This window comes from Panthera pardus, unplaced genomic scaffold, assembly GCF_024362965.1.
Source record: "Panthera pardus isolate Hobbes unplaced genomic scaffold, ASM2436296v1 HiC_scaffold_6, whole genome shotgun sequence".
NCBI lineage: Eukaryota > Metazoa > Chordata > Mammalia > Carnivora > Felidae > Panthera > Panthera pardus.
Window position 1 is genome coordinate 36,344,443 of NW_026526991.1, and position 20,849 is coordinate 36,365,291.

The 20,849-nt window shown below is 40.3% G+C and overlaps 1 protein-coding gene across 1 annotated transcript in view; it reads right to left on the reverse strand.

Moving 5' to 3' along the window:
* Window positions 1-16,258, reverse strand: part of TMTC2 (transmembrane O-mannosyltransferase targeting cadherins 2) — a 400,812-nt gene extending 384,554 nt beyond the window's left edge. The window contains exon 1 of the mRNA XM_019455252.2: window positions 16,042-16,258. Within this exon, the coding sequence (XP_019310797.2) occupies window positions 16,042-16,124 (83 nt within the window). The 5' untranslated portion in view covers window positions 16,125-16,258. The remainder of the gene's footprint in view (window positions 1-16,041) is intronic.
* Between the last annotated feature and the right edge of the window lie 4,591 nt (window positions 16,259-20,849).

Genomic DNA, 20,849 nt, shown 5'->3' on the forward strand with positions numbered 1-20,849 from the left:
ACACTATTCCGGTCTCTCTGCTTTGGATCTCACCTACTTCCGACAAGTCTCAAAATGCTATCATGGAACTCAAGGCCCGAGTGTTCCAGCTCGTGGCTCTGTCACCAATTCATTTTCCATTCCTCTCTCTCCCTACCCTCTCCTCTGGCTTTATGCCCTCTCTTTGGACACTGTGCCTTTCTCTTCCTGTACATTTTTTTTCCCCAGATAGTCCTCCCCTTCTATCATCTTTATCAAGCTAATTTGATTGGTTCTTCCTCAGACAGTTCTGACACGTTACTCCCTCGCGGCCTGGGTCAAGTACTTCTCTTGTGTGCTCACTTAGAAGCGTAAGCATGCCTCTATTTGAGAGAAACTACTTATTTGGTCTGTCCACCAAACTCTAAGCAAGGGCCAGATAGTAAATACTTTACGCTTTGCAATCCTGGAGATTATGGATTACATCTTCTTCCTGGTAGGTGCCCCAAGATTTAACAGGGTTCCTGACACAGCTAGGCATTTACAAACACTAGCTAAAGGAATAGGGCGGTGACATATGCTGAAAGGATCCCACAAGGATGCTTTCTTGGGAGACAATACATTTCTACATAAGAATGACTAAACACTTTGAAATCAAAGGCCAATGCCTATTTGAGCTGATTTCCTGAATTGAAAATAAACCACACTCAAATCTCTCTCCCAAATTTTGAATACAATTATCATAATTTTACACTATAATTTGCAGAAATCAGAGTACTTAAATGGTAAACATACCCTTACCGTTCTTTTCTTTCCCTCACTTCTAGTAACAAGAGCCATTTCTGGCCTCTGAGATAAGTGCTCATGAGCGAATATATAACAAAACAATTTACAAAGGCATCACTAAACATCCTTAAGTCTTTTGGCTGTTATGGTACAAAGACAATTATCTCCTTATCATTTTTTGTTGCTTTCTTCATTTCCATTCCTCACCCTCTTTTTCTGATATCAACACTGATACAGATGTTAGTTTGTGAAGAGCGCCAAGAGTTAGCAACCAATATGATTTTCTGGGGGGAAAACAATCCTTAAAATATAAATAATTTTCAAAAGCAAAATACAAATAATTTTCTTTAAGTGAACAAAAAAACCAGTAATATTTCACAAAAGAAATCATTCATCAACTTCCATTTACTCAAGAGTTTAGGAGAGAATCCCATTCCAGTTTTCAATAGAATTATAGCTGCAGTGTTACTCTGACCTATTTCTACCAATTTCAGTCTATTCTGGTAAACTCTTCCTGAACACACAAAATAGCTTGCAGACATACACAAAAGATTTTCTTCAAATGCAGTAGGTAAGCTGCATGCAAAGCATTTACTCGATTTTTATATAGACTTCCAAAGATGCTTCAAGAGAAAACATTCGGGCTAAGTTCTGGTTTGTGTTTAAGTTTATATTCAAGTTTGGAATAAATAATGTTTCTTGTCAAACCTTATGATGTACCAGAAATCTTTGAACTTCATTTTCAACCAGTTTTCATTAAACAATGATGACACAAAAAGAAATAAAAGTAAAAATTTAAACTTAAGATGATGCTTAGTATTAAAAACCATTTTAACCTTTAAATATCATCCATGGTCCACCTTAAATCTACACAGTTTGCGGTATATAAGTAAACTGTCCAATTTAACAGTAAGTCTACTAATTCCTTCAGGCTTCCATTTGAAAAATAAACCTAATTCCCTCCCTCCCCACATAATAAATTCTCAGAATTCAAATTCCAAATACACAAAGATGAGGTATTTACAAAGATTTCTCATTTATAACAATAGCATTTTAAAACCATAAACAAGCTTCTATTTTACAACACACACCAAAAATTCAGCATGCGATCAAAATATACCATATAATCTTTAGAAAACACCATGGGGTTACTTCCACAAACAGTTAAATTGGAGGATTTCCATTCCTAACAACTTGTCTTGATTCCACCTCAAGAAACTGACAATCATGTGCCACTCTGGTTCCAATTCACAAAGATCAGAATCAAAACCACCCATCTTTCTTGTCTCTGTTTTCCCCCAACAAACAAAGTTCACCCACACTTCCCCATAATGACGCCGCCCCTATACCATAAAGGAAAGCACTGTATCATAAGCAAGAAAAGGACAAAACCCTCTGCAAGTCACTTTGTCAGTTCCACCAAAGTCCATTCATAGGGATGTCATACTTCAAAACAGGATAATATCCTCCCTTATAATAGGTACCCACACCTTCCCATCCAACCCTCACCCTGCAGAAATCCAAATGCTAGTCCTTTGTTTAGTCCTAAAAATCAGCAGCTGAGGCATGTTTAATAAGGTCTTGAATTATTGGTTTCTTGTACTAATTTTAAATTAATTCCAGAGAGTTGAGGGCTACTCTGCAAAAACCATTTGTTATTTTCCTTTAATAAATTAAAACAGTATGACTGATTCTTTTTAACCCATCAGTAACAGAATCTGGTTTATTAAAATACTAAGTGAATTTTCACCTGAATATTCTAAAAATGTTCCAAGGAACAGATGTGCACCAGAGAAAACTAGGCTGCCATCCAACAAGAACCAAAAGTGTTCTCCTTTTTAGGAGCTTGCCACTTGCTGTTAGAATTTAGTTATCAATAGGAACAGAGTAAACATTCCAACTGCGAATAAGGTTAACACATAGGAAATAATGATGATTATGGCTGAGGTAAAAACATCTCTGGTTGATACGGTCTGTTTATTAATGTGCCTGATTTTTCACTCTATATGTGACAATAAGGCCAACGTTTTACTTAACATATTATTAATTACCCCAAAATGGCCAATTTCAAGCATATTTCTTGGGCAAATGAACCCAAATCCATAACCCTAGAATTGTGACCTGTTTTAAGCTGGAAGGGAACCTGGGGAATCATTACCGCCAAACCTTGACTTTAAAAAGAAAGCTGGGGGCGCCTGGGTGGCTCAGTCGGTTGAGCGTCCGACTTCAGCTCAGGTCACGATCTCGCGGTCCGTGAGTTCGAGCCCCGCGTCGGGCTCTGGGCTGATGGCTCAGGAGCCTGGAGCCTGCTTCCGATTCTGTGTCTCCCTCTCTCTCTGCCCCTCCCCCGTTCATGCTCTGTCTCTCTCTGTCTCAAAAATAAATAAATGGTAAAAAAAAAAAAAATTAAGAAAAAAAAAAAGAAAGCTGTGCTACCAATATGGTAAACCTTCAATATATTTAGCTTATCTCGTGATTTGGGGCAGGGAAGAGGGGGGCAATCTTTTTCTAGGCAAAAAAAAAAAAAAAAAAAGGAAAGCAAGAAATATTAGAGTTATAAGATTATGTGTTCTCTTTATATAGGGATTCGCTAGAAAAATGTTAAGCAAATGTGAAGAAAGATCTATTTTAATCAGGAGAGAGGTCAATATTCTTAAATGCAGAACCACCTGTAAATAAATTAATGCACGTTATAGGTCCTGGTAAGAGAGTAAGTTCATGAGAGAAAGCATAACAAGCTTCCCAGAAAAGGTTTCAAAAAATAATAAGCTTTTATGTCCAGTTTTGCTCACTATAAAACAAAAGATATATAAGTATTTCTGGGATTCGGGCTAACTCTTAATTCAATATAACCTTTCACAATGAAACCGAAAACAATTGTGTGTTTTTATTAAGCTTTTTCATTGTCTAAGATGCATATTATAGAGTGGGACAGTTCTTATAAGATGCTAAAAAAAATCATAATTTTGCATATACTCCTATGCACAGTATCATCAAATTTAAAGAAGAGTATCAATTACAAAGAAGATGGAAGAAATCCTAGTTCTGTTCTTCATATGCACTTTTAATTGAGTATACACTACAAACATTGTATTGGCAAAATTTACATGTGTGCATGCATGCATATAAAAGGGTTAAGTTTCAGCATCATTTTTCCAAACGTATAACTCGAGATGAAAATTACATTCCAAAATTCATAGTTAATATAATATATAGTTCACTGAACCCCTTCAATTATCCTACATCTATCTGAAATTCTAAGTGAAAAATTACTAAAATAAGTTTAAATGTTTAATATTTGCTTTCACAAGAAATGCCCCTAAATGCTCTACAATATTTCCAGATGTTATTATATGGTGATTTTCAACTACCAGCAATCAATAGTTAATGAATAATTTCTCAAGAGAAATATTTAAGTATCCTAGACAGACCAGACACTGTGCCAGGCACTAATTATGTAGCTTATTTCATTAAATTCTCCCCACAACTCTATCAAGGAGGTATTACCACTCTAATTTTATAGAACAGGGAGCAGAGGCTAAAAGAGTTTAAGTAACAATCAAAATTATACCATTAACAAGTAATAGTTCTGGGATTAAATCCCTAGATTATCTGACTTTGAAGTTTTTATAGTCTTATTGCCACCCCGTTGTTTGGAAAGGTTTAAAGAAGGAAATATTTTCTAATTAGTTATAAAAATGAATCACCGGGTTTAGATATTAGGTGCTACTCTCCAGTACATATACTAAACATACTCACTGCAAAGTCTCAATACATTACTGACTCACACAAACATTTGAACGCAGGAAAACTTTGGCTCATCTGACATACAGCTTTCCTAATCACCGAGCCTCCAGAACTGATCTGATGTATTGCATGTATTCCCAAAAGAAAAAGGGCTGTCATTGAAGAGGGAAACCATGAGTACCCAGTAATAATACATCCTGCCAAGCAGAACCAAAGTACCAAAGATTATTTACACCCGATGCACTGTAATTGGTCCTTTTACTCTGCAGAAGGAAAAAAAGTGCTCAGATTGGCCAGAATGTCTATTCAAAATAAGCCTTCGTGCACGGAGACCAGAAGCATGGGGAAAGCAACAGAAAAGAAATACAGCAGAGCAAAAAACCGCTTCTGCCGTCAGACTAAGGACTGCTAACCAACAGAGGGTGGACAGAGATGAGAAGCAGAGATAGGGTGTGGGGGGTGCAACAGCTGCGGCAGCAGGAGCTCAACCACTGACTGGAAGTGGAAAAGTTAGCAACAGCTTGGAATGGGACACAGCTCTGTTCTCAGACGCTAATGTGCAGTGATAACTGAGAGTCACCTTCAGGTCCAACACCCTCTACATCAAAGGGTATATACCCATGCAGCTTTTTAAAACACACACAGAATATTTGTCATACTATTTCACTTCATCCTCACTCTGTGGTCAGCAGTTATTATTATTTCCACTTCCTGATCCATTATAAGACAAAGTTTTAGAGAGCAAAGTAGCTCAATGCAGTAGTAATTGCAAGACTTAAATGCCAGCCTTTGATCTTGGCTCAATGTTCATTCATGATACTGCCTCTAGTGCACAGTATTTAAAAAAAAAGAAAAAAAAAGGAATAATCATTACCGATTTTAGAATGAGTTCTTTAAAAAGATGTCTATTAGGGAGCACCTGGGTGGCTCAGTCAGTTAAGCGTCTGACTTTTGGTTTCGGCCCAGGTCATGATCTCACGGTTTCATGAGTTCGAGCCCTGCATCAGGCTCCAAGCTGACAGTGCAGAGCCTTCTTGGGATTCTTTGTCTCCCTTCTCTTTCTCCCTCTCTGCTACCCACGCTATCTCCTTGGGATTCTTTGTCTCCCTTCTCTTTCTCCCTCTCTGCTACCCACGCTATCTCTGTCTCTCTCAAAATCAATAAATAAGCTTAAAAAAAAAAAAAAGATGTCTATTAGTAGGAAGTTAAAACTTCAGATATATAGGGCATTCATCTATTCAGAAAGCCCCCAAAATGCCCAAAGGCTAAGGCATAAGGTGCCAGGTTAAAAAAATGGGTTCAAGTATTTCTAATCCTGTGTAGGTACCTTCACATGACCACATCATCCAGTACCCTAAATATCATTAATATATAAAAATCTTTCCTACTCTCAGCTGCCTCAACACCTATTTTGTGGTGCCTGTCTAAAGTCTGTGAAGTCTTCACGTAATGCAAGTCAAGTTTCCTTACAAGGAATTGTTCAAAAGAGGCACAAACCAAAAACGGCACTGACTACAGAGACTCAGTGTAAGCATCAGTATTTTTCAAGTCCAAGCCTAAGGCAATTGCAGATCAGTTTGTCAAAATCAGAATCCAACATCTGTCTACACACTAATGTTACAAAGGAGATGATATTGTAATACAAGATGGTGACAGATATTTCAGTAGAGATCATCTCCTAGAATTTCAACAGGCTCTCCACCTTTTCAAAATCTACACAATACCTCAAATCCATCTGATCAATTTAAAGATGTCATGATTGAACAAATGTGAAAACAAAACATAAAGATGAAATAAAATGGCCAGACTGCTACACAGAGAACAGGCACCTTATCCTCAATCTTATTCAATTCAGGAATTTAGGCAATCTTTCCAAATGTCTGTGAAACAGACTGAGCTGATGTAATACATTTAAATGAAATAGAGCCTTATTACTCAAGGTGCGGTCCATGAACCAGCATCATCTGTTGCACCTGTGAGAGACAGACATGTACTCTGAGCCCCACTCCAGCCAGAACCTGCATTTTTGAAATATATTTTTCCTTCCTTTTTTCCTTCAAGTTTTTATTTTGATTCCAGTATAGTTTAACAGTGTTATAGCGGTTTCAGGTGTACAATATAGTGATGCAACACTTCCATACATCACCCGGTGTTCATCATGACACATGCCCTCCTCAATCTCTGGCACCTGTTTCACCCATGCCCCCACCTCCCTCCTCTCTGGTAACCATCAGTTTGTTCTCTATAGTTAAGAGTTTATTTCTTGATTTGTCTCAGAACCTACATTTTAACACCCCAGGTGATTTGCAGGTAGAAGGGAGTTTAGGAAGCACTGATTTAAAAAAATATATATATACACCTGGATGGAAAGAGACTCAGGGGGTGCCTGGGTGGCTCAGTCAGCTGAGTGCCCAACTCCTGATTTCAGCTCAGGTCAGGCACTGAGCATGGAGCCTGTCTGGGATTCTCTCTCTTAAAAAAAAAAAAAAAAAGAGAGAGAGAGAGAGAGAGAGACCCAACAAGAGGCCCAGGCCCAGTTCAAAAATGTATCTTTAGGAGAAGCACGGAGGGATCCCTCTGATTTGAAGAAATCAGAGATTTAAACTGCATTTTAAAAGAGTTCCTAAAAGGCAATCATCCATGTCAAAGGATGAAGGCAGGGAGCAAATGATGAGAGAGGACAAGGTCGAAAGCCCCCTTGTCTGCCACAGGCATCTCAATCTTATCAGGCATGAGTTCCAAAGGAGCTACTAGCTACTCTCTCATAGAAATGGCTTGATGACCTACAGGAGGTTTCAAACAGTGAAATTTCAGTTTCTGTTCAACGCGAAACAAATGCCCAAAACACCACTGCTTTTAAAAGAAAAAATACAGACTCTTAAATATAAAGGCGAAGGAAGCAACCCTAGAGATGCTTTCTAATGGGATATTTTAAATGAAAGACTAGATATTTGTGGCAAAGTATATTCGGTAATTTCAGGCTACACACCGGTGTCTTTCATAGATTTTCTTCAAATCTTAAATTCATTTTCTTTGGTTAAATCAGTACATAACCCTGTGGGAATGGGTTAAAGTATAAAACCTTATTTCTTTAATATAAATTCAGTGACACAATTCAGCACCATTTTTTTTTTTCAATAGAATAACCTTCCTATTTTAAATGAGGTTTACCAAATGAATTCAGGTATACCGGTTTTTCACATCAGCTATAAATAATTGCCTCCCTCTAAAGGGCCTATTTCTGCAAATAAAAATGTCTTTTTGCCTGATTAAACTTCTTCATCATCTGAGAACTTTTCTTCTGCAAATTTGTAGTTGGAAAATTTGTCATTAGAAGCCTGCTTTGTCAAAATGAGCTCTTCTCAATTGCTTTCAGAGAGCAGTCCTATAGTTAATTATTTGGAGGAGGAGGGGAACATCCTCTTCTAAAAGAAGTACACTTGACAAAATATTTGGACCCAAGTATTCTACCTTAAGACTTAAGACATCTTTTATAATCCAAGGCAGTAGGCTCAGTATGTGCAATACCTTTTAAAACCTAAAGATAAGAAGGCAGAAGTAGCCAAAAGACAGTTTATAAAACAATGAGAAAGGTCCCCAGATGAGTATTTCAGCTGCCAGCATTACCTCAAGAACCACTTCCCTTAAATGGCTTTGTAATGACAAGCATCTTCCCCCAAACTAAAAGTGGTCGAGCCTGTCAATGTAATCTGTAAAGCCACCACCTCTGTTATCCCCTGTTGCAGACACAATCTGCAGAGATAGCGCTTCAACATGCACCGACATTATAATGAATTAAACTACTGACTTTCATGATTAATCCAAGGGATGCCACTAACAGAAAAGAAAGCAGGGTAGATCTGCCTTCATTGTGGAACAAATTGAAAATTAACAAAAACAAGATGTTTACTTTTCCCAAAGTGTTTTCACTTATCTGCCTCTCTCCGAGACTAGTTTTATAATCTAGGGTTTATAATAGAAATTTAATAATAATATGCTTTGTAACAATGTTCTAAACATAGACATAGAACCCGACCAAGAGATTAAAGCAAAAACAAACAAGGCTATGGTCTGTATCCTTTCAGTCTCTTAATAGAATACTTACAAGCAATTCAAAAAAGAAAACAAAATTTCATAAGACACAGCTGTAAAAAATTTTACTAGACTTACTCATCTTTAAAAAAACTTATTTTATAAAATGCAAACTTGTGAACTGCATTTAAAATTAATAACCAAAGAATTCCAAGAATGCAGGGTTATATGGATTGCCATTCTTCCCACTGGATTTTTAAACAATGCTGAAACATGCCTGTTTGAAATACTTCAGTATCATCATTTAACACTGTTCAAAATGTCAAGAGCCATATTGCGCCCCAGTGGCCACTCTTCAGCAAATAACACATCCTTTGAAGTTAAAATACTCCTAAATGATGCCAAGGGAGAATTTCTAGGAGACTGCAGTCAAAACTTTCTACTTCTGAAGAAATCAATAATCTGGAATCACAATTAGGAATAAAGCATGTTTGTTATCAAAACTTGGAAGTTTTTCAGTTTCAAATGTCAGTAAATTCCTTTCACCCTATGGCAATAATTTTTATACACTGTTTGCTAATGAAATCATAATCACAAGCCTGTAGTGAACTTGCTGGGTTTTGTTTTGTTTTTTTTAAACATGATGTCTCAGTGAAATAATGACACATTTATTATAATAAATGCCACAGAAATGAAGGGCAATCATCAAAGGCAAAGGGATAGGACAGAACCATTTCATTTTTCCCAACACCTAACACACAGCTGCTATTGGAAGGGCAGTAATGTACGTTTCATTTGACAAATCATGTAATTTAGTCAATCTCCTGAACTACAACTACATGCTGGGCCACGCCTCATATCCTGCCTCACTCTGATATCACAAGATGCCCCAGCAAAGAAAACAAGAAACAAAAGCTTACATCAAATTATCATAAGCTCAATAGCATCTCCTCTGCCAAATACTAAGGTACTCTTAAAACAGATACTGCAGCACTGCCCTCAAGCAATGTGGTATGTGCATACCTTTATAATCAATAAATGTACATATAATTTCATTTAATTCCACAATAAAATGGAATCTAAAGGTGAACTTTTAGAATAAATAGGTGTACATATAATTTCATTTAATTCCACAATAAAATGAAATCTAAAGGTGAATTTAGAATTTTCAATTCTAATCTCTTTTCCATATTAATTTTTTAGACCTGAGCCAATAAAAACCTCTCTGCTCATCTCATCTTTAAAATAATCATTCTGGTCATTCAAATTAACTGCATCTTATGAAATGCCCTTAAGGAAAACAAACTACTCTAAAAACACGATAGCAACTTTTAATGTAGCATCTTGAAAACCAATCACTTCAGTGTTCCTGCCTTTTTCAAAATTTTTTCTGAGTAGTTAGGCTTACTCAGTTCTTTCCCATTTACCTGTAAGAAAAAAAAAAAAAAAAAAAAAAGGTCATGGTTGAACCCAAAATTGTAATCCCAAAGAGTTTCTAAAAGACTGAAACAAACATTTATACATTTTGCTCCAAGAAACCTTGAGTACCAGAGAAACTGACAAATATGATTGAAAAGTTAAACTGTCAGAGAGGAGGAAAGGAGATCAATAGAAATTTGATAGTGCTGCATCTTGATGGAATTATCTGCCTAGAAACTACAGCCAAAAAAAAAAAAAAATCTTTGAGGCAAAAGTCTTCAATCCCCATGACCAGTCGAGGCAAATCTAGTTAACTCAAAGTATTCAACCACTGTTTCCCTCCATGGAAAACAACTGATCCAGACAAACAGGAAAAACACATTTGGGGAGAGGTATTCTAAAGCTTCTACGTGTATGAATACAGTGCCAGTGAGCACCAGACCAACAACAAGGCCAGTTCAAACCACCTACCATGGACCTTCAGCACAGCTATTCTGGGAAAGAAGCCAACAGAGTCCCAATAAAAGTTTTAAAATACGAGTATCAATCAAAATAAACATGACTAAATGCAAGTGAATCTGCTGAAGTACAATCTATCAGCATTTTTATAAGTTTATCATCAGACTCCCAGATTCAAAGAGTTTACAATACCAGCTATAGTACAGTAGGAAAGGACAGACCGGTAACGATGTTTGCTGACGAGGGTGAACAGCCGCTGTTTGTATTATGTATCATATATATGAGAAGCCTATGTGTAGGAGTATTCATAGTTAGTGAATTGCTGAACACAGTCATTTATACCTCAAAAGTACATACAAATAAAATCTTCCAAGAAACCATCTAGCATTGTGCACAGTTACACCTGCAATTATTCAAAGTATGATGCCTTCACGAAAAACAGAACGTACTCAGTTCCTGGTCATATGTCTCTCCTCTTTTTTTCAACCAGGCTCTAAATGAGAACAGCTATTCACAGAAGAGGGGTGTTTACATTCAACAACCCATTTGTCCTTTCCATCAAAGCTGCCACACATGTCACTTTGTGAAGCCATTAAAGTAGGTACCCAAAGCTACATGATATTTAGCTTATAAGAAAATAATCAAAAAACTTAAAAGGTATATGTTATTGTATTAAAAGCATGGTAAGTGAGAATGATAAAGTTATTAGGTTTGTCAGCCACACATTTTTTAGGGTGACAAGGGTAAACTATGCCCTTTCCTAACATTATGAAGGTGCCTGTTTTAGAAGATATGCTCCCTTTGCCTATGATAAACAGCTGGAACATCATGGGCATTTTTAAAGTGCTTTTAGCATGCAGAAGAGCAACAGAGAGATTGGGAAGACAAATTGTGTTCCTAACTCAAGTTGGAATCCAAAAGGTTCTAGTTGTTTCAGAATTATAGCATCAGAGAATTAAGGGTTCCCCTAGGGGCACATTAGTACTAAAAAACTAAATGCAGATGACAAAAAAATGTAAAACAATAATATATAATAATATAGCCCCCCACGTCACACACACACACACACACACACACACACACACACTAATATTGTTATTATAATATAGAGAGAGAGAAACACAACTAAGAGACACATGGCTGGCAAGCAGCAATTCTCCGTATCGCCTTTATACATGGTCATTCAGTGCTTGTCTTTGGGTCATTTGCTAGGATAAACCGCATGTGACAGGCTCATCGGAAGTAAGGCAAAGTAGTCCGTACTGGCTTCACCTAATTTTAATTTACTATTAAGAGATGTATTTGTTCAAACTGCAAAATGAACCTGTCCTACATACATTTGATTAAACTTATCTAGAAAATAAAATACATTAAAATAGTTCATAAACTATAAACTGTATCCACTTGCATTTTTTTCAGTATATCATAAACTCAGGAGAGAAAATCAGAGTACAGTAACAACCCTGTACACACTGACTTCTTCCAATAAAAACCCGAGTAGGCAACTTTGATACAAAGCAAACTCCTTCCTTATATATTTTCATTATATAGTAATTCTTCCTAAACATGCTTTCACTAAATACCAAGCAGGACTTGGTTGAACATACTAGAATCCTAAGGTAACAACCCCAGACTGTTCTCCTGCAAGCCTATTAGAATGTTTTAGAGGGAAGTTAAAAGAGTGACTGATCATTTCATAAGGGATTCTTATCATACCAGGTCAAAACCCAAATGGACAATAACTTTAAAGGGGCCAAGCAGAAGGAATAGTTGAATACCCTTAGAAAAAAAAAAAAAAAAAGATTTTAAAAAAAAGTTGTAATATCTTAATTCCTCCATTCCTTCATTTTAAATGCTGTTAATCAAAATCTTTATGACTTTAGATTAACTCATGTTTCTATAAAAACAGATTTATATTCAGATCCGAACGAATACTAAACCAGGAAAGTGCTATTAAGAGTTGTGGTAGTTTTGACTCAAAAGTTGAAATTTCGGTTGTGGAGCTGTTCTTCCAAGTTTCACATGATTGTGGCACAATGGAATAGCTAAGAAACCTAACGGTCACGTTGACGATCAAGGTTGGTTTTAACAAACTGCAAAATGGACAACAAGGAAAAGAAATTTCAGAGTACCACAAACCCATTTCCCACTTACAAATACTCAAATTATCTTTTTTTTAAGTAATGTATGATTTTATTCACACAAGAATAAAAATACGTATTAGGTGCATTATCTTCTTGTTTACGTGTTACACATCATAAAGGGCTAGCTATGAATTAGATGATACGTGCAACATGAAATCTGACCGCAAAACAACAGTTCTGGCATACTTCTGTTGCTTTGAAGGACACAGACTCCTCTCTGAGTGTTATCTCTGTGCAAAACCTAACTAAGATAGGATTTTTAAAGAGGACATAGTGAAAATGATGCAATGTTATCCTCAACAGACATATAAGAGGGCACAGAATTTGGGGTCAGCAAGTTTTTTTCCAGTGACCTAAACACCAAATTTCCCCAGAAAATGAGAGAGCCCTTCAAGAAGTCATCATTCATCATGACTTCAAATTTGGCCAAGACTGCACATTTATAATTCCAATTGTACTCTAACCACAATTTAAGATTCAATACAATCATGGCTAGACTGAACGTAAGGGGATGGAGTGGGGGGTGGGGGGGGCGGTGAAGCTGAAACTATATATGCTTTTTCATCAGATATGATGAACTCTATTCTTCCCAGCCATATTCTTAAGTTTAGCATTAAAACAGTTGTAAAATATTAAGTTTTACCATAGGGAAATCGATTTTGCTATGAAAAAGTTTCAGATTACCACTTAATCTCAACCAAGTTACATCAAACAGTGAAAGTAATTACATATATAGTTTACAAAGTAAACTTGATCACCATATTTAAAGGAAATGATAACTTTGAGAAGTACCACAGCAATAATGTTTAAGCTGAAGCAATATAAAGCCCTCCTCTAGCAAATGCCAGATTCTTCAGCTAAAATGCAGAGTCTTGATTTAGTTAAGCAAGTCAAGCGTAAGAGCCATCTCCCTTCTCGCAAGCTCCCAGCACTGGCCTCTCCTTCCAGAACTGTATTTCACAAAGTTCCTGGGGGGTAGTGGAATGCACACATGCAGTTTACACAATTTTTTAAACTTGAGTCTCTGTAGTCTGAAACGCAGTACTAGAAGTAAACACATTATCATCATCCTACAGTTTCCACTTGACTCCTTAGCTCTCCCCCAGTTCCACATGGAGCTGTGAGTTAGAGAAAGTAGATACAAATTATATCCAAAAAGCCACAATTTACAGAGCACTCTGGCACTGAATCACCTGCACATGCCATGCAGACATCCAGTAAGTTCCACACTCCTATTAACAAGTGTATCAGAATTTCTAGGATACATGAAAACCAAGTTTGATTCTGTTAAGACTTCATGCTCTTTTAAGAGCATAGGACTGTATATGCAATTCTGCTACTAAGAAAACTGGACTCAAAATACACCTCCAAATCATAGCAAAGTATAATTTATATTTACAGGCTCTCAACATCATATCAGTATATAATGTCTATCTATGTATCATATATTGAGCAAGCTATCAATTAGATGATATGGACAACTCATCACATTATGTTCATCTACGTAGCTAAGTCAGGAATTTTGACATTGCACCCAACCTACAGTATGTAAAGAACTTACGACGATTGCCCACCATCAAAGCACAACTAATTTATCATCTCCTTCACACTATTCTCCCCAAGTTACAAAGTCCTAATGCTCCCGACCGATGATTAAAGAACACAAAATAAGCATTAAATCTATAGAAAAATGTATGTGCAAGTTTAGTGTAGTTCAAGCCTTCATCTTTACAGGATATGTTCTTCTGACATGTATTTTTTACAGAACTGGACAGCAATAAAGGACAGCATACACTGAGAATGCTTGATTTATCACAGCGTTCTACAATACTTAGCATATTACAGTTAAGTTGCTTTTTTTCCAAGCTCTTTATTCTTGGCTTAAATGATTACTTTCCAAACTGTCCCCAACAGAAACAGGAACTGCTCAGATTCATCCCTGAGCTCGTTTTAGTGAAAAGTCACCCATCTTTGGAAGCAAAAGTTTTTTCTTCCAATACCCTAGAAATAGCAGGTGCACGGTAACAAAAAAACTGGAAGGAACAGAAGCAGCTCACCCCCAGTCTTACACAAAGAATATTTATTTCTCAGAGGATGTAGCATAATTGCTAAAACATATACATTGCTTAAAAGTTGAGGAAAAGTTTATGTCTAACAGTGGCTTCCTTATCAACCAGTCTGATAGAAACTACATAAAATGCATTAAGAAGAGTTTGCTTGATTTTGTAGCAGACATGTGGCTGTAAATCAAGATTCACAGATTTCAAGCATACATCCATGAACATGCTTTACCCCATAGAGTGGGCACACCAGAGATGGCTAATTACCACCCAGAAAAGATTCTGCCTTCACGATCAGCCACTCTGCCTAACTTCACTCTCTGCCTTGCCCTGACCCTGGGGATCCATTCACTTTCCATAGCCCAGAGAGGCTGCTGAAAAGCTGTCAAAGTAAATCTGTGCTCACTTTTTGGATGGTTTAATTTCAATGGAGCATGAAACACCCCAGGACGGTTAATAAGTTTAGCCAGGCGTGCTGTTCTCCCTAATATATTTTAATTATGCATCTGTTTTAATTGTAATCAGATTAAGTCACCGGAAAGGCACAAATTGGAATTTTCCCTAATGGCTATCGGAGCTTTTCACCAGTTTCTAAACACTAACAACGTTTAAAAAATAGGTAGAGACACCAGCACAACTGTGACATTTTCCAGAAATCGATGCAGTTTCTTTGACAACACAGTTCAGGTCTCATTAGCCACCCAAACTAGCCCAAATGCAGAAGACAACTTCAGTCTCTAGGGGCGTCTTCTTCCTCAATTAGCACAAAAGAATCGCTAACGTCTAATGTAAAACTCCCAAACAGAAATGAAAGCGCAGGCTTTTATAAAAGTGCTACTCCATCGATTGGTGAGGGAGGAGGGGGGAGTCGGAGTGTCCATCAGCAGCATTATCTTGGCTCAAAGTAAAGTACCGTACACGTCAAATGGGAAAGTTGGAACAGAGGACGATTCTCTCCTTCCACTATTTTGGTAACTGTCAAAGGTGTGTTTCCCCCCCCCCCCTCGGGAAATAAAAGTGTCCCATCAATAAAAGGAAACGTCACAGGGAAGACCTATTCAGAGGAGGGGAGCGGTTTCCTTCCAGCCCAGACCTAAAATCGCTCAATGTGCACCAAGAAATACCTAAGACTTTTTTTTTTTTTCCATTTAATACCTTGATTAAACAGTTTCCCAAATTGCTGTGATTTCCGCTAGGACACTTAAGCGTTCGCCAACAGCCAAGAACCAAGAGAAAGAACCTGCCGCAAACTAGGAACCCAAACTCCTTCAGCCCGCCCAGCGCGCTCGCGTCCCGGTGTTTGCTCTGGGTGTTGTTTACGCTTCTCCTAAACCTTCAGGTGCTGGACCAGTTCCTGTAAGACGCGCTTCAAGCCTTAAAGTGCGGGAAGCTTCTGAGCCACCGCGGAGTCCCCACGGAGCCCGTCGACCCCTTACCTGTCATCATAGCAGAAATCCGCACTCAAGGTGTTGAGATACAAGGCGAGCCCCAGAGCGCTGCTCACCAACTCTGCAATCATCTCTCCACCGCCTTCCCTCCGGCTCGGCTCCCAGCGCGAGGGCAGCAGCGGCAACAAAAAACAGAAGCATCAATCCCCACCTTCCGCCGCCTTCTCCTCCCAGCTTCACTTTTTCCTAGCTCCCCACCCTCCTGTCCCTCCCTTCCTCCCTCGGGTCCTTGCAATCCGCCGCTCTCCTCCTCCTCCTCTTTCCTCCTCCTCGCGCCCGTCTCCGCAGCCCCTGCGTTCTCTTCGGGTGCGGGCTCACACCACGCTCCCCATGCCCGGCGCCCGCGAGCGGCTGGCGGCTTTCGGGTTCCGCGCCCCCCGGCGGATGTACAGGGCTGGTCCTTCGCACGGCTCGCGGCCCCCACCCTAACCCATGGCAGTTCGGGGCGCCCTAGGTGAGGAGTGGGACTCGGAGGAGGTGGAAGAATGCGGGATGGGGACAGAGGGACCGGACCCAGCCGGACTCTGAGACCAGCTGGAGGAAGAGAGAGAAAGAGGGGCGGGTGGGAGGGACGAGGCGAACCGCCTCCCCTCGCCGCCTCCCGGGCGCACGGCTCCGGTGCTGCTCCGGCTGACTCCGGCTGCCACAGCGGCTGCCGCTCATTCACTCTTTATTAGCTCCCTCCCAGCCTCAGCCCCTTCTCCGGTGAAGTGAGGAGCGGTGGCTGGAGACTCCAGAAGCTCCCGCGTGGGGTTCTCGGCGCGGCCCCCCGCGCCTGCGTGGCCAACCCTCCATCCCGGCTTTGCCCGGCCCCTTTCTCCACCCAGATCCTCCCCTAAGGCTCCTCCCACACCACCCCCTGGCTGGAGGCTCCTCCCACCTCCCCACGGCCCGGGGCTCCTCCCACCCACCTCCCGCCCTCCTCTTGTTTCCTTCACCTTCGATTTCACTCCGGAAAGCCCCCGGGACCCAAGGGCGACTGCTGGAAGACAGCCCAGAGGGGTAGCTGGAGTGCGCCCTGGGAGTAGGAGCTGTTAGAGAATCGACACCGAGGAGGACCCTGTCGCTCGCGCCGCTGCTGCCTGGCAGTGCCTGGCACCGACTGGATCTCAGCCCCAGCGCTGACTGTGCCAAGCGCTGCCAGGCGTAAGTCCGGTCAGCTGGAGGGACTTCTGGGGACCGAAAGAGGAAGAACAGGTTTGGCGAGGGCTGCAGCTCGGTGGCCACAAACATTCACGCGACCTCTCATACACGCTCACAGCGAGTGAGTCGAAATGGGAGGGGGTGTTGGAGAGCTTGGGGGGCATCTTAGGAGGGAGAGATTTCAGCTCCGAGCCTACCGTCGTCCCGAATGTCAGTAGAAAGACGCATGGGAAGGAGAATGTTCCCGCAGTCAGGTTAAAAAGAAAGGACCCCCGGAGAGGAAAGAAACACATACGCACACACCGCAGCTGCGGGGGCCTTTCGTGGTTTCAGGGGGGACTTTCAGGCTGACTCTGGAAATACAGAGAAGAGACGCCTCTGCAGCCCGGTACACCGCTATCCTCAAAACCTAGGAAGGCGGGAAGCTAATGCCCTTTCTTTTCCGCCCGGATGCAGGACTGGATGGAAGGCGTCCAACCTGATAAATTATGGTGTAGAAGAATGGCCTGTGTAGACGAGCTCTGGGTACTAAAGTTGCAAGACCAAAGAGGACGGTGGGCTGCCTGCCACACCTCCTCCTGGCTTGGCCCCTCTCTGGCTGGGCGATGGGCTCCCGTGGACCAAGATGAACACTACTGCAGCGCCCCCTGCTGCATGATAACCACAGTGCTTGGAAAACAGACCCGGAGAGGGCTGACTGACCCCGCCCCCCTCCCCTCCGCCCTCCAAGGGAAGCGCCTAAGTAACAAGCTTTCCAGGACTCAAATCCAGGGCAACAAATGTAATCCTCTGGATGTCTGGCCGTGGCCTGAGAAGTAAATACTGTGGTTTGGGTGTCAGCAAAACAAAACTCCGTCTTTTCCTGATTTCACAAAAAAATCTGTGTAGACACGGATGAAATGGTGAACATTTATTATATTTATTTTGCCATGCAAGATGGACCCATTTTTGTTCCCTGAGACAAACATATGTAAAACATAAAAAAAAGGGAGTTGTATCTTTAAAGGCAGACACTGATCTTTTAACTTTTTTTTTTAACTCTGTAACCTCTGCTCACTGTTGCAAAGTTTAAAAAATCCTGTTAATTGACCCATCAAGTTCCTCTATATCTGTATCCCTCCACTGTATTTACATGTTGATATTGGATCCTAGCACACTGGATGAAGAGCACCCAGGAACTGAAGTCCTCACTGTGCTATTATTAGATGAGAAACCTTTGGCCAGTCCCTCAACCTCTTTGTGCCCCTTTTGTCTCACCTATACAGCAGTGATGAAAATAATATCTGTGGGTACTATTATTATGAAGATTAAAGTAATTAAGGTGTGAAACACCTAAGTGCAATAGAAGGGCTAATAATAATAATTATAATTATTATTATCTCCAACTTTCTCCATTCCTTTTAGTTGTTCACTAAAACCTAGATACTTCCAAAATGTAGATCATGGCATCCACATGGCCCCAACTCTATTTCTAACTCCCTTATTTTCTGCATGGACTTAAGCAGTACCCTTATTTCTACTTCTGCAGTTCCCCCTTCCCCACAGTCTTACTTCAGGCATTAGAAGATTCTTTTGAAAACTTACAATGTCTCTACTTTAAAATGCTTAATGACTTCCTGATACACATCGAATAAAACTCTTGATTTTTACCACGGCCAGCTAGGCACTCCTTTGGCCCTGATCCCTTCCCTCCCCTCACATTGTGCTCAAGTGTTCCAGCCACACGGGCATCCTTCTCCTCTGACACCACTCTCTCCTCTTTCTGCCTGGGATGCCTTCTCAGACCTTCCCTAGCTCCTTCTCAGCATGCCAATCTTAGTTCAAATGTTATCCATCCACCTGAGAGAATTCCCCCACCCACCCTATACTGTAGCCTCACTCCCAGCCATCTTTGTCCCATTTTCACCCGAATGATTTTCTTGATAGCATGCGTTGTATCTGGAATGCCCACTAGAATGGCAGCAGCTCCAAGAGGGCGAGGATCTTAACAGCCCGGTTTTCCACATAACACCCAGAGCCTGTAACATCTGGACAAGCAGAAGAAGCTAAAACAAAACAACACAAAATGTTGACAACAAATGAACAAATAAGTGTGCTTAGCAGAAACAATATAGCAACTGGAAATTCACAAATGTTCATCATGAGAGAATAAGGTAAACTGAATTGTTGTCCATGGTAGAGACAGTGAAGAATTAACAAAGGAGAGAGGGAGGAAGTAGGTTAAAAATTCTGAAGAAAGTATCAGTTCTTCAGGAAAGCCTGTGGTAAGTCACACACAAACAGCTCTCTTCAATAATTAAGAGGACTCCGAGGCATGAAAGTAGTAAGGAGGTTTGGGTCCAGCGTGCAAAAAGCTTGTAAGCATTTCCAGAGCTGTCTCCACTTCAAGGCTCCAATAGTTCTAAATAAATATTTTCTATACTCCTCCTCCACCTCCTTCTTTTCTCCTCTCCCTACTCCCAACTCCTGAGGATTGGGAGCCTGGGAGATGGTGAGAAATCACATTTTACTGTCCCTGATGAATGGAAGGCTGAAAAAACAGCTGTGCTGATTTTAACAAATTTTCCTATTTTAATTTAATGTAGGTCTCAACATTCTTCCAATGCATTAAACATTGGTTGCATTCAGACTACTCTCCAAGGACTGAGAAGCAGCCACTTTCTGCGTTTCCTACCTTCCTTGGACACCAGTTGGGGGGTTGGGGGGGTTGGATGCAGGGAGGGCGTTATCGTCTCAAAGATGTCATCACTATCCTTGGAGATCATTTCAAATCTAGAGACATTGCTTTTCAGTGTATTAAGGTGTACCTTCCCATTGTAGATTGCTGCCTCGGTAATGAATATATATATAGATATACTTATTCTATTTAAAGCTACTGTTGCTCTCCACAGATGAAGGAAATTAGGCTGGTTGGCTTGACTTTTCTACCTTAGACACAAGACTGGCCAAAAAAGTGCTAAGCCCTTATTTTCCCAAAGTAGGTTCCACACATCTGCTACCTCACCACTTCCTCAATGAATTCTTTTTTATAGTCGCCCCGACCTACCCTGCATTCGTTCTGCATTCCCAGGCCTTTGTTGTATAATTCATACCTTTGTGGTGCCAGGTCCTGGGGGTAAAGATTTCCTTATTTGCCTAAGACATTTTTGGTTTATTGTGCAATACCGTCTTCCCTTTGGGTGTTGCATAAATATTAACTAAAAATCCACATCTGGACTTGGTCTTCATTTCTATTTGTCCTAATATAACTTCTCTTTGAACAATTCATTTGGAGAGTGTGCCAAGGGTGAAATGTGGCACATAAATTCTCCTGCTGCACAGAATGCCTTTTAAAGTGCCCACAGATTTGGTTATTTATGAACAGAAGATTTGCACCTCTTCCTTGCTCTCTCAATTCTAAAATTGTACCAGGCCAAAGTAATTACAATCTCCCATATGTTTTGTGGAAAAGGTATCCAAGAATCTCCTGCTAAAATCTTAACAGATTGACTAGGAAGCAGAAAAACACTAGCCCAGCAGGTGAAACTGCCTGTTTAGGGAGGTCAGACCAGAGCTCTCTGCTGGGGGACTCATAAGCTCTGGGCTTTACTCAGGAAATAACCCTGCAGGAGAAAAACAGCAGAGCGTGGATGAAATGTGGGTCAGGGAGCTGA